The sequence below is a fragment of the Microcaecilia unicolor genome, chromosome 2, assembly GCF_901765095.1.
Source record: "Microcaecilia unicolor chromosome 2, aMicUni1.1, whole genome shotgun sequence".
Taxonomy (NCBI): domain Eukaryota; kingdom Metazoa; phylum Chordata; class Amphibia; order Gymnophiona; family Siphonopidae; genus Microcaecilia; species Microcaecilia unicolor.
Window position 1 is genome coordinate 114215839 of NC_044032.1, and position 13507 is coordinate 114229345.

Consider the following 13507-nt stretch of genomic DNA (forward strand, 5'->3'; position numbering starts at 1 on the left):
CCTGAAACCAAAATAGACCTTCAAATGTCCCTTTGGTGATTACACCAAACTGTACAAAATAATCCTTTGCGTTATCTGTATGCAGATGTTATACTTTGCATTTATATAGGTAAATTTGCTAGTTAAACTCATTTTTACACACCATTACCACACATGCAAAAATAAATAAAAATTTCAAGGTGTGCTCTCTCAAACTGCCATCATTACCCATTTGGGGGGGGGGGGGGGGGAGAGAATCACATCTCACTCCATATACATATATTATTTTTCACTCTGCAGTATTTGGGGTAAATTGTGATTTAATGAAAAGTGGACAGAACCTAGCAACCACAGATTAGTCACTTACTGAAAATCTGAAGGTCACAATTTTGCGGTGACATTTATTACAGAAATACTTGAAACCTGATTTAGTAAACTTTTTTTCCCCCATATATATAGATTGGGAGAAAAGCTGAAGAGGGCCTTTTACAAAGGCGCAATAGCATTTTTAGAGACTGCTAAATGCTAGAGATGCCAATAGGAATATATGTACTTCACTAGAACCAAGACGACCGCTACCTAGACAAATAGCTGGCAAAGCCCACACTACTAAAACATACACAAATATATTTCCTTTTTTCAACTTTCAAAAGAATTTTGTGTAAGAGTACCCTCAGTAAATTTCACTGTTTTCAGGCAACCAGATGTCTATTGCCCAGTGGCATAGCACTTCTTTCATCGGGCTACTCTTTTTTTTCTTTTTTGTGTGTGTGCTATTCCTATCTTGTACTGATACAATTGTTATAATGTTTTAAACTAACCTAATCAATCAATCAAAAATGTGAACTTATCTTTGTTGTTTTGTCAGCGTTCTCACGGAGTCCTTGCTTCACTGACTCAAAGAACAGGAACAACTGTTAGTCTCCCGACTGCCTCCCCCTGGGCGCTTCCAGTGAAGTACATTTGATTCTTTTGTTTGTATAATAGGAATATATGGGCATCTCTAGCGCTTAGCACATGCTTATTTTTAGTGCATGCTAAAAACGCTAGTGCACCTTTATAAAAGGCCCACTTAGTAAATTGGGCCCTTACTCTATTTCACTTTATAGTCAAGAAAAATCTTTAATAAAAGGAATTCCATAATTCCAGACAAAAATAAGTTCTTGCTCCACATCCAGATCAACTTTATAAAGTCTAGAGTTTCACACTTTGCGTCAAATGGGACAATTAGAAAAATGGCAGATAGAATGAGTACACATAGCTTGATCAGTTAACAGTAAAGCACAGGTTATTGAGTCTCTCTCAATGGTTCATAAGCATATTAAACTTAGAAATATAAAATCAGCTAAGTTTATTTGTATCTTAGCTAATTTTATATTTCTTAACATCAGCAGCCACCTTCACATATTCTATTTATTCTTCTGAAGCCAGTGAGACCAAGGGAAATCCCTTAGGATGTATGAATCTTGAAGCCCAAAATTACTTCTTAGAATAGGTGAACTTTTTCAAATAAAGATTTCCAACAAAGACTTTTATTAATCAGCAATCTTTTACAGAAACTTTGAATAAAACCTGGAAGAGAGGGATCAGGGGAAAATATTTCAAGAAAATGCTTGAGAAAAAGATATTGCAATTCTGGCATTGTCCTCTTCTTCCCCCAGGAGAATCCAGTAGTTAGAATAAACCTCTCATCTCTTCTGCATACTGGGGTAGTTCCTCATAAAAGGCAGTATACTGTTCAAGTCTCTGTTATCTTTCAATCTGTTCCATGACTGAAAAAAGTTTTAAAAAAGCAAGTTTTAAAATACATGTCTAACTTATTTGTTCTCTAACCTAAGAAATGCTGGGAAAAAATACGTAAAAGGGATTTATTTCTGTCCATCTGTGGAATCAGTAACTCTCCAAAAGAAGCATCATCAAAATTTTGCTTACAAGAAGAAAATAAGTTCTAAAAGAATCAAACTCACAAACACCAGGTCAATATTTTTTGGAGAGCAAATCCTCCCTGTAAATCTCCTATGGTATGCAATTAAAAGCTGCAGAAGGTGAAGTTACTCACCTGTAGCAGATGTTCTCCAAGGGCAGCAGGACATGTATTCTTACATAGGGGTGACAGCATCTGACAAAGCCCCAGCATGAATGCTGCCTGGGGCACAAGATGAATCTTGAAGCCTTTGGCAGCACTACACCATGCATAGGTGCCTTCCTGCCTAACATGAGAGCACAGGACCATTAGTATGGTAAAAAAGCTGATAAAATACAACTCCTAGGCGAGTTGAGAATACATGTCCTAATGTCCTCAAAAAATGCCTGCAACAGGTGAGTAATCCGAGGACAAACAGGACAGTGAATTCTCACATATGGGAATCCCTAGATAGCAGGTTCAACAAAAACCACCAAGGGCCAATAGGGACTTGCAACAAGGCCAACCAGGAACCAATCTACCTAAATTTATATACAGCCTTTTTATGAGAATGCAGCCTGTAACAGAACAATAAAATGGGACTAGGAGGGTCAAGTTGGATTCTAGACTCCAAATTCTACAGAACTCTCTGACCAAACTGACTGTTGCATTGAGAACCTCGCTCTAGGCAGTAGAAAGATGTGAATGTGTGGACAGAAGATCATGTTGCAGCTTTGCAAATCTCATCAATGGAGACTGATCTCAAGTGAGCTACCAAAGCAGCCTCAGCTCTAACATTGTGAGCCGCAAGATGACCTTCCAGAGTCAGCCCAGCCTCAGCATAAGTAAAGGAGATGCAATCTGCTAACCAACTGGATAAGGTGCGTTTACCAATGGTTGGGTGGATTGTCTATGGGCTTTAGTCCATTCCAGATAGAAGGCTAAGGCTTGCATGCAGTCCAAGGGTGTGCAATGTGCTTTCACCAGGATGGACATGAAGGATGGGCATGAGGGATGGAGAAAATGTTGGTGGAACAACTGACTGATTAAAGTGGAAATACACCAGCACTTTCGGAAGGAATTTAGGATGCATGTGGTGAACCACTCTATTATGATGGAACTTTGTGTAAGGTGGATCAGCTACTAGGACCTCAAGTTCACTGACCCTGCGTCCTGAAGTGATCACCACCAAAACCAGGTCAAAAACTTCAGGTGGCATCAAGCAGTTCAAAAGGAGCTTTCATCACCTGTGTGAGTCAATGTTAAGATCCAATGATGCTGTGGGAGATTAGATTGAGGGTTTTCTTAGAAGCAAACCTCTCATGAATCAAACTAGAGACTTTACAGAGATGTGATAAGGGTTTTCAAACGCTAACTCCAGAAGGACAGTGAACGATATCTACCTTGGCCAGTATGGTGAAATGAGGACCATGGTTTACTGGATCTGCCCGAGTTTCAGCAAAGTCTTCCCCACAAGAGATATTGGAGATTATGCATACAGAAGACCCTTCCCCAATGGAGGAGGAAGGCATCCGATGCTAGCCTGCCATATGATCTGAACCTGGAGCAAAACTGAGGGACCCTATTGAGGTGAGTGGCAGAAAGATCAACTGACAGTGAGCCCCATACTGAGAAGATCTGCCAAGCAATATCCATATGCAGTGACCACTCGTGAGGTTGCATTATCCTGCACAGTTTGAATGCCAGGCTGTTATCTTTTCTTGCCAAGTATTTGGCTCTGAGTACCATGACCACAACCTCCTGACACACAAGATACGAACCTGTACCTCCCTGCTTGTTGAAGTAATACTTTGCAACCTGATTGTCTGTTTGAACAAGAATTATCTGACTGAACAGTCAATCCCTAAATACCTTTAGAACATTCCAAATGGCTTACAATGCCAGGAGATTTATGTGCAGGGAGGTTTCCTGAGTGGACCAGAAACCGTGACTATGAAGCCTATCTACATGGACTCCCCAACCCAGGTTAGATGCATCCGTTTTCAACATCCCGTGTGGAGGAGGAACTTGGAACAGAAGTGCAAGTTCAAATGGACCAAATCTTCCACCACAAAAGTGACTCCCAGAGAATGACCGAAATAAAATCCACTAGATTCCCAGAAGACTAACACCACTGAGAACATAATAGCCATAATGGGTCAGAGCAATAGTCCATCAAGCCCAGTATCCTGTTTCCAACAGTGCCAATCCAGGTCACAAGTACCTGGCAGAAACTCAAATAGTAGAAACATTCCATGCAACCAATCCCAGGGCAAGCAGTGGCTTCCCCATGTCTATCTCAATAGCAGACTATGAACATTTCCTCCAGGAACTTACATAAGAACATAAGCATTGCTACACTGGGACAGACTGAAGGCCCATCAAGTCCAGTATCCTGTTCCCAACAGTGGCCAATCCAGGTCACAAGTACCTGGCAAGATCCCAGTACAGCAAAACAGATTTTATGCGGCTCATCCTAGAAATAAGCAGTGGATTTTCCCAAGTCCATCTTAATAATGCCTTATGGACTTTTCTTTTAGGAAATTAGAAAAACTTTTTTTAAAACCCTGCTACACTAACTGCTTTTACCACATTCTCTGGCAACAAATTCCAGTTTAATTACACATTGAGTGAATATATTTTCTCTGGTTTGTTTCCAATTTACTACTTAGTAGCTTTACTGCGTGCCCCCTAGTCCTAGTATTATTGGAAAGGGTAAACAAGCAATTCATTGCTACCTGTTCCATTCCACTCTATGCTACCATTTCTCCTCTCAGCCATCTCTTCTCCAAGCTGAAGACCCTAACCTTTCCACACAGGGAAGTTATTCCAACCGCTTTATCACTTTTGTCGCCCTTCTCTATACTTTTTCTAATTCCGCTATATCTTTTTTGAGATGCAGTGACCAGAATTGCACGCAGTATTCGAGGTACAGTCACACCATGGAGCGATACAAAGAGTGAATGCTACATACCTGTAGAAGGTATTCTCCGAGGACAGCAGGCTGATTGTTCTCACTGATGGGTGACGTCCACGGCAGCCCCTCCAATCGGAAACTTCACTAGCAAAGGCCTTTGCTAGTCCTCGCGCGCCCATGCGCAACGCGCATCCGCCCGAACCGGCTTGTGTTCGTCAGTCCCATATGTAGCAAGACAAAGACAAGGGAAGACACAACTCCAAAGGGGAGGCGGGCGGGTTTGTGAGAAAAATCAGCCTGCTGTCCTCGGAGAATACCTTCTACAGGTATGTAGCATTCGCTTTCTCCGAGGACAAGCAGGCTGCTTGTTCTTACTGATGGGGTATCCCTAGCCCCCAGGCTCACTCAAAACAACAAACATGGTCAATTGGGCCTCGCAACGGCGAGAACATAACTGAGATTGACCTAACAACTTATCCAACTGAGAGTGTAGCCTGGAACAGAATAAACATGGGCCTAGGGGGGTGGAGTTGGATTCTAAACCCCGAACAGATTCTGAAGCACTGACTGCCCGAACCGACTGTCGCGTCGGGTATCCTGCTGCAGGCAGTAATGAGATGTGAATGTGTGGACAGATGACCACGTCGCAGCTTTGCAAATCTCTTCAATAGTGGCTGACTTCAAGGGGGCTACCGACGCTGCCATGGCTCTAACATTATGAGCCGTGACATGACCCTCAAGAGCCAGCCCAGCCTGGGCGTAAGTGAAGGAAATGCAATCTGCTAGCCAATTGGATATGGTGCGTTTCCCCACAGCCACTCCCCTCCTGTTGGGATCAAAAGAAACAAACAATTGGGCGGACTGTCTGTTGGGCTGTGTCCGCTCCAGATAGAAGGCCAATGCTCTTTTGCAGTCCAATGTGTGCAGCTGACGTTCAGCAGGGCAGGAATGAGGACGGGGAAAATGTTGGCAAGACAATTGACTGGTTCAGATGGAACTCCGACACAACCTTTGGCAAGAACTTAGGGTGAGTGCGGAGGACTACTCTGTTATGATGAAATTTGGTGTAAGGGGCCTGGGCTACCAGGGCCTGAAGCTCACTGACTCTACGAGCTGAAGTAACTGCCACCAAGAAAATGACCTTCCAGGTCAAGTACTTCAGATGGCAGGAGTTCAGTGGCTCAAAAGGAGGTTTCATCAGCTGGGTGAGAACGACATTGAGATCCCATGACACTGTAGGAGGTTTGACGGGGGGCTTTGACAAAAGCAAACCTCTCATGAAGGCTGTCCTGAGATCGGCTTACCTTCCACACGGTAATGGTATGCACTGATTGCGCTAAGGTGAACCCTTACAGAGTTGGTCTTGAGACCAGACTCAGACAAGTGCAGAAGGTATTCAAGCAGGGTCTGTGTAGGACAAGAGCGAGGATCTAGGGCCTTGCTGTCACACCAGACGGCAAACCTCCTCCATAGAAAGAAGTAACTCCTCTTAGTGGAATCTTTCCTGGAAGCAAGCAAGATGCGGGAGACACCCTCTGACAGACCCAAAGAGGCAAAGTCTACGCTCTCAACATCCAGGCCGTGAGAGCCAGAGACTGGAAGTTGGGATGCAGAAGCGCCCCTTTGTCCTGTGTGATGAGGGTCGGAAAACACTCCAATCTCCACGGTTCTTCGGAGGACAACTCCAGAAGAAGAGGGAACCAGATCTGACGCGGCCAAAAAGGAGCAATCAGGATCATGGTGCCTTGGTCTTGCTTGAGTTTCAACAAAGTCCTCTCCACCAGAGGTATGGGAGGATAAGCATACAGCAGACCTTCCCCCCAGTCCAGGAGGAAGGCATCCGATGCCAGTCTGCCGTGGGCCTGAAGCCTGGAACAGAACTGTGACTTTGTGGTTGGCTCGAGATGCAAAGAGATCTACCAAGGGGGTGCCCCACACCTGGAAGATCTGGCGCACTACTCGGGAATTGAGCGACCACTCGTGAGGTCGCATAATCCTGCTCAACCTGTCGGCCAGACTGTTGTTTACGCCTGCCAGATATGTGGCTTGGAGCACCATGCCGTGACGGCGAGCCCACAGCCACATGCTGACAGCTTCCTGACACAGGGGGCGAGATCCGGTGCCCCCCTGCTTGTTGATGTAATACATGGCAACCTGGTTGTCTGTCTGAATTTGGATAATTTGGTGGGACAGCCGATCTCTGAAAGCCTTCAGAGCGTTCCAGACCGCTCGTAACTCCAGAAGATTGATCTGCAGATCGCGTTCCTGGAGGGACCAGCTTCCCTGGGTGTAAAGCCCATCGACATGAGCTCCCCACCCCAGGAGAGACGCATCCGTAGTCAGCACTTTTTGTGGCTGAGGAATTTGGAAAGGACGTCCCAGAGTCAAATTGGACCAAATCGTCCACCAATACAGGGATTTGAGAAAACTCGTGGACAGGTGGATCACGTCTTCTAGATCCCCAGCAGCCTGAAACCACTGGGAAGCTAGGGTCCATTGAGCAGATCTCATGTGAAGGCGGGCCATGGGAGTCACATGAACTGTGGAGGCCATGTGACCCAACAATCTCAACATCTGCCGAGCTGTGATCTGCTGGGACGCTCGCACCCGTGAGACGAGGGACAACAAGTTGTTGGCTCTCGCCTCTGGGAGATAGGCACGAGCCGTCCGAGAATCCAGCAGAGCTCCTATGAATTCGAGTCTCTGTACTGGGAGAAGATGGGACTTTGGGTAATTTATCACAAACCCCAGTAGCTCCAGGAGGCGAATAGTCATCTGCATGGACTGTAGAGCTCTTGCCTCGGATGTGTTCTTCACCAGCCAATCGTCGAGATAGGGGAACACGTGTACTCCCAGCCTGCGAAGCGCTGCTGCTATTACAGCCAAGCACTTCGTGAACACTCTGGGCGCAGAGGCGAGCCCAAAGGGAAGCACACAGTACTGGAAGTGACGTGTGCCCAGCTGAAATCGCAGATACTGTCTGTGAGCTGGCAGTATCGGGATGTGCGTATAGGCGTCCTTCAAGTCCAGAGAGCATAGCCAATCATTTTCCTGAATCATGGGAAGAAGGGTGCCCAGGGAAAGCATCCTGAACTTTTCCTTGACCAGATATTTGTTCAGGGCCCTTAGGTCTAGGATGGGACGCATCCCCCCTGTTTTCTTTTCCACAAGGAAGTACCTGGAATAGAATCCCAGCCCTTCTTGCCCAGATAGCACGGGCTCGACCGCATTGGCGCTGAGAAGGGCGGAGAGTTCCTCTGCAAGTACTTGCTTGTGCTGGAAGCTGTAGGACTGAGCTCCCGGTGGGCAATTTGGAGGCTTCGAGGCCAAATTGAGGGTGTATCCTTGCCGGACTATTTGAAGAACCCAACGGTCGGAGGTTACAAGAGGCCACCTTTGGTGAAAAACTTTCAACCTCCCCCCGACCGGCAGATCACCCGGCACGGATACGTTGATGTCGGCTATGCTCTGCTCTAGAGTCCTTGCCCGGGGGCGCCGAAGCATGCTCCCTAGAACTTTTAGCCTTCTTTAGGGCCAGATCCACCACACCAGAGTCGTGAGGCAACTGAGTGCGCATCAGCTCTGGGTCCCCATGGATCCGGTACTGGGACTCGATCTTCTTGGGAATGTGGGGATTAGTTAGAGGCTTGGTCCAGTTCGCCAGCAATGTCTTTTTTAGGACATGATGCATGGGTACTGTGGACGCTTCCTTAGGTGGAGAAGGATAGTCCAAGAGCTCAAACATTTCAGCCCTGGGCTCATCCTCCACGACCACCGGGAAGGGGATGGCCGTAGGCATCTCCCGGACAAATGCCGCAAAAGACAGACTCTACAGGGAGGAGAAAGCTGCCTTTCAGGGGAGGGAGTGGGATCAGAAGGAAGGCCATCAGACTCCTCGTCAGAGAAATATCTGATGTCCTCCTCCTCCTCCCACGAGGCCTCACCATCGGTATCAGACACAAGTTCATGAACCTGTGTCTGAAGCCGTGCCCGACTCGACTCCATGGAAACATGGCCACGGTGGGAGCGTTGAGAGGTAGACTCCCTTGCCAGCACCGGCGAAGCTCCCTGGGAGGCGGCCGAGTACCGATGTCGGAGACCTCACCCCGGGCAAGGGGCCAGCCGGCGCCTCACTCGACGGTACCGGTGGCGCAAGAACCCCCGGTACCGGAGGGGAAGGGCGCAACAGCTCTCCCAGGATCTCCGGGAGAACAGCCCGGAGGCTCTCGTGCAGAGCGGCTGTGGAGAAAGACATGGAAGCCGATGCAGGCGTCGAGGTCAGAGTCTGTTCTGGGCGTGGAGGCGGTTCCGGGCTGTCCAAGGTGGAGCGCATCGACACCTCCTGAACAGAGGGTGAGCGGTCCTCCCGGTGCCGATGCCTGGGTGCCGACTCCCTCGGCGACCCAGAGCTCTCGGTACCGATGCGGGAAGGAGACCGGTGTCGATGGTTCTTTGACTTCTTCAAACGAAGCATGTCACCGGAGCTTCCCGGTACCGACGAGGAGGACGTAGAATCCAACCGTCTCTTCCTCGGGGCCGAGGCCGAAGAAGGTCGGTCTCGGGGGGGCTGTATCGCAGGAGCCCTCAGGGTAGGAGGAGACCCACCCGAAGGCTCACCGCCACCAGCAGGGGAATGGACAGCCCTCACCTACACTCCAGTCGAAGCACCACCATCCAACGACATCAGCAACAGCAGAGGTCCCGGTACCACCGACGCCGACGCAGTCTTCCGATGTCTCGGTACCGACGATGCAGAGGGTCGAAACCTCGATGCCGTCGATGCAGCCGATGCCGTGGTTGAAGACTTTGATGCTGTTGACGTCGATGCGCTCGATGCCTCCGGTGCTGTTGTTGACGAAAAGCCCGAGAACACGTTCCACTGGGCCAATCTCGCTACCTGAGTCCTCTTCTGTAAAAGAGCACAAAGACTGCAGGCCTGCGGGCGGTGCCCAGCCCCCAGACACTGAAGACATGACGCGTGCCTATCAGTGAGCGAGATTACCCGGGCGCACTGGGTGCACTTCTTGAAGCCGCTGGGAGACTTCGATGACATGGGCGGAAAAATCACGCCGGCGAAATCAAAATTCGCGATGGTGACGAAGGGCACCAAAAATAAGGGAGAGAGAAAAACCCGTACCGAGGCCACAAAAAAGGCCTACCCCGAAAGCGAAAGGAAACGTACGCCGGGGAAACAAACTGGACACACGGGAAGGGACAAAGACCAAGGTCTTTTTTTTTTTTTTTTAGCGAAATCGCGAAGACGCACGAGGGTCAACTTGAGGGGCGCGAAACGGTGGCAAAACACGACCGTCCCGAGCGTGGACAAAAGAAGACTGACAAACATGAGGCGGTTCGGGCGGAAAGACGGCCGCGCATTCGCGGTGCGCATGGGCGCACGAGGACTAGCAAAGGCCTTTGCTAGTGAAGTTTCCGGTTGGAGGGGGCTGCTGTGGACGTTACCCATCAGTGAGAACAAGCAGCCTCCTTGTCCTCGGAGAATTTTACGCTTTCTAAAGTTTAATTCTGTATCTCTAAAAAGTTTTTGGTCATTTTGTTAAAGACAGATAAGAAAGTGGAGTTTTTTTTATGACTAATGATTATGGAGAGCCTCCTATATTTATAAAGGTTTTTTCCTTACTAGTAGATGTGTCATTTTTTCTCCACCTTTTTTGGTTGTTATGGTATTTTATGATACTTCTTGAGATACAGAATAACATTGTACAAGTTTTTTTTTTGAGAGTAGTGATTTTCAATTCTACAGATTCTTTGAGTGAGGAGGAACGTATTGTCTCATATGATGAGCTCCAGTAGAAAATATGGGTAGGATGGGGTAATAGGTTTGCTTACTGCCAGGTTAAACATTATATAGCCTTTTTAGATGAAAACCAATTCAATTACAAATGGGCAAGTAAGTTAGAGCCTTTAACACCATTTCGGAGTGAGAGATTTGTATCTCAGGGGCCCACAAGGGTTTAAACAAATTAAAGTCACCTAAAAATCTACAGGTTATACAGGAGAACTGAGCAAGACACATAGGGATGGACCTCTCTGACTGGAACTTGTTAGGGGGATAACTGCTCCTACTAGGTGTGCTTGGATGCAAGAGATCTATTATTGGATTTCTTCTTTGAGCCTATTGTGGCGAAACACAACTTTATCAGACAAATTGCATATTGACGCCTCTCTGCTCTAAATGTACTTGGATGGATAATACCTTTATTCATACTCTTTGGCAGTGCCCAGTGATTCGTCAGTATTGGGATGGGATGGTACGCTACTTCTCTATTACCTTGGGCTTGAGTGGACCTGGCTTAGTAGACCAAATGTTATTAGGTAAACCAAGGGCATCAAGGCTGTCCCAGGGGAGCCAAACTGGTATTTAGGAAATTATACCTGGTTGCAGAAAAGTACATTATGCAACCTTGGACATCACGGGAGTCTCCTAATCGTAAGTGTTGCCATACTGGGACAGACTGAAGGTCCATCAAACCCAGTATTCTATTTTCAACAGAGGCCAATCCAGGTCACAAGTATCTGGCAAGATCCCAAAACAGTAGAACAGATTTTATACTGCTGATCCTACAAATAAGCAGTGGATTTTCCCAAGTCTGTCCTAATAATGGCGTACTGACTTTTCTTTTAGGAAATTATCCAAACCTTTTTTAAATCCTACTAAGCTAACTGCTTTTGCAATATTCTCTGGCAACGAATTCCAGGTTTAATTACTCACTGAGTGAAGAAATATTTTCTCCGATTTGTTTTACATTTACTACTTAGTAGCTTCACTGCGTGCCCCCTAGTTTAGTATTTTTGGAAAGAGAAAACAAGTGATTCACATATACCCATTCCACTCCACTCAGTATTTTATAGACCTCTATCATATCTCCCCTCAGCCATCTCTTCTCCAAGCTGGAGCCCTAACCACTGTAGTCTTTCCTCATTTAAGTCGTCCCATTCCCTTTATCATTTTCGTCGCCCTTCTCTGTACCTTTTCTAATTCATATCTTTTTTGAGATGCGGTGACCAGAATTACACACAGTATTCAAGGAGCGGTTGCACCATGGAGTTATAAAATGCATTATAACATTCTCATTTTTGTTTTCCATTACTTTCCTAATAATCCCTAACATTCTATTGGCTTTCTAAGCCTCCGCTGCACATTGAGCAGAGGGTTTCAACGTAGCATCAACTATGACACCCATATCCTTTTCCGGGCCGTAACTCCTATTAAGTGGAACCTTGCGTCACGTAGCTATGGTTTGCGTTCCTCTTTCAGACATATATCACTTTGCACTTGCTCACATTAAACATCATCATTTGGATGCCCAGTTTTCTTACAATTTTTCACAATCTTCTTACAATTTAACAACTTTGTTATCATCAGCAAATTTAATTACCTCACTAGTTATTCGCATCTCCAGATCATCTATAAATATGTTAAAAAGCAGTGGATCAAATTGGTGGAGTAGCGGCATTATATGTTAAGAAGAGCTTAAAATCAAACAGACTAAAAATTCTGGAGGACACGAAACACATCTTGGAATCCCTATGAATTGAAATTCCATGTGTAAAGGGGGAAAGGATAGTGATAGGAGTGTACTACCATCCACCTGGCCAACATGAACAGGAGGCTTACTTGCTTAACAAGCTCCACAAAAGAAAAATATTCTCTTCATAAAAGAGCACCAATTTTAAGAACATATCAGCATTTGAAGGTGTTTAAAAGCCAAGACATATGACAATTACTGGCTTCAGCATAGGTGCATTCTACAGATATAAAACTGTATATTTAATTGCTTTCACTTTCTGCACGGCACGTGCTATTAAACTGTTTATAAACAATGGTCATATGTATCAATAAAAATGGGACTTATTTTTCCCATGTTTGATAACTGAAATGCTTTTTTTCACCAGCCTATTGAATATTCCAGGTGGCAATAAGTGCAGCAAAGAAATAATTGTCACCTCACTGGATATCTATCATATATGGCTGATTAGAAAAGTAGCAGCGATACTACTCAAGAAAAGGATGTCAAACTATTTACAATCTAGTATGTTGCAAGATCCACAGTAATATAGTTTTACCAAAAGCATGTTATGCCAAACCAATCTGACTAAAACATATTGAGGGTATGTGTTGAGTGTGATCCGTTTGGTTTTTAGTAAAGTTTTTGATACTGGTCACCTCTGGAGTTTAATGAATAAACTGAACAGCCTGGGGGTGGGTCCCAATGTGGTGAACTGGATTAGAAATTGATTGACGGCGGAGGAGAGCAGCAAATGGAATTCAATCAGAGGGAAGATGAGTAGTGTGGGATCAATCCTGTTCGATATCTTTTGGAACAATATCGTCAGAGGATTAGAAGTGAAAGTTTATCCTTCTGCAGATGACACGACTATCTGCACTAATTGTGGACATCCTGGAGAACTGATCTACAGAAACTTACCTAAGAAGGAATATAAAGAATATAAAAAGGCTAAAAGCAATCTATACAAAAGCAACCAGAATGGAAGTCTATGCCAGAAGACATACAACACCAAAAGCTGACAAGACTTCTATGCTTTATGTAGTTACTACTGCTTGAAGCCTGAATACTATCTTAAATGCATGAAATGTAATTGTTTCACATCCTCTTTCACCTAATCTCTGCCAGCATGAACTGAAATACGACTCCCTACTGCTTTTGCTAGTATGGCTTTGCTAATTA

The 13507-nt window shown here is 45.8% G+C and overlaps 1 protein-coding gene across 1 annotated transcript in view; it reads right to left on the minus strand.

Moving 5' to 3' along the window:
* Window positions 1–220: 220 nt before the first annotated feature.
* Window positions 221–13507, minus strand: part of TENT2 (terminal nucleotidyltransferase 2) — a 245491-nt gene continuing 232204 nt past the window's right edge. Inside the window, exon 14 of the mRNA XM_030191942.1 lies at window positions 221–1751. Coding sequence (XP_030047802.1) covers window positions 1668–1751 — 84 coding nt within the window. The 3' untranslated portion in view covers window positions 221–1667. The remainder of the gene's footprint in view (window positions 1752–13507) is intronic.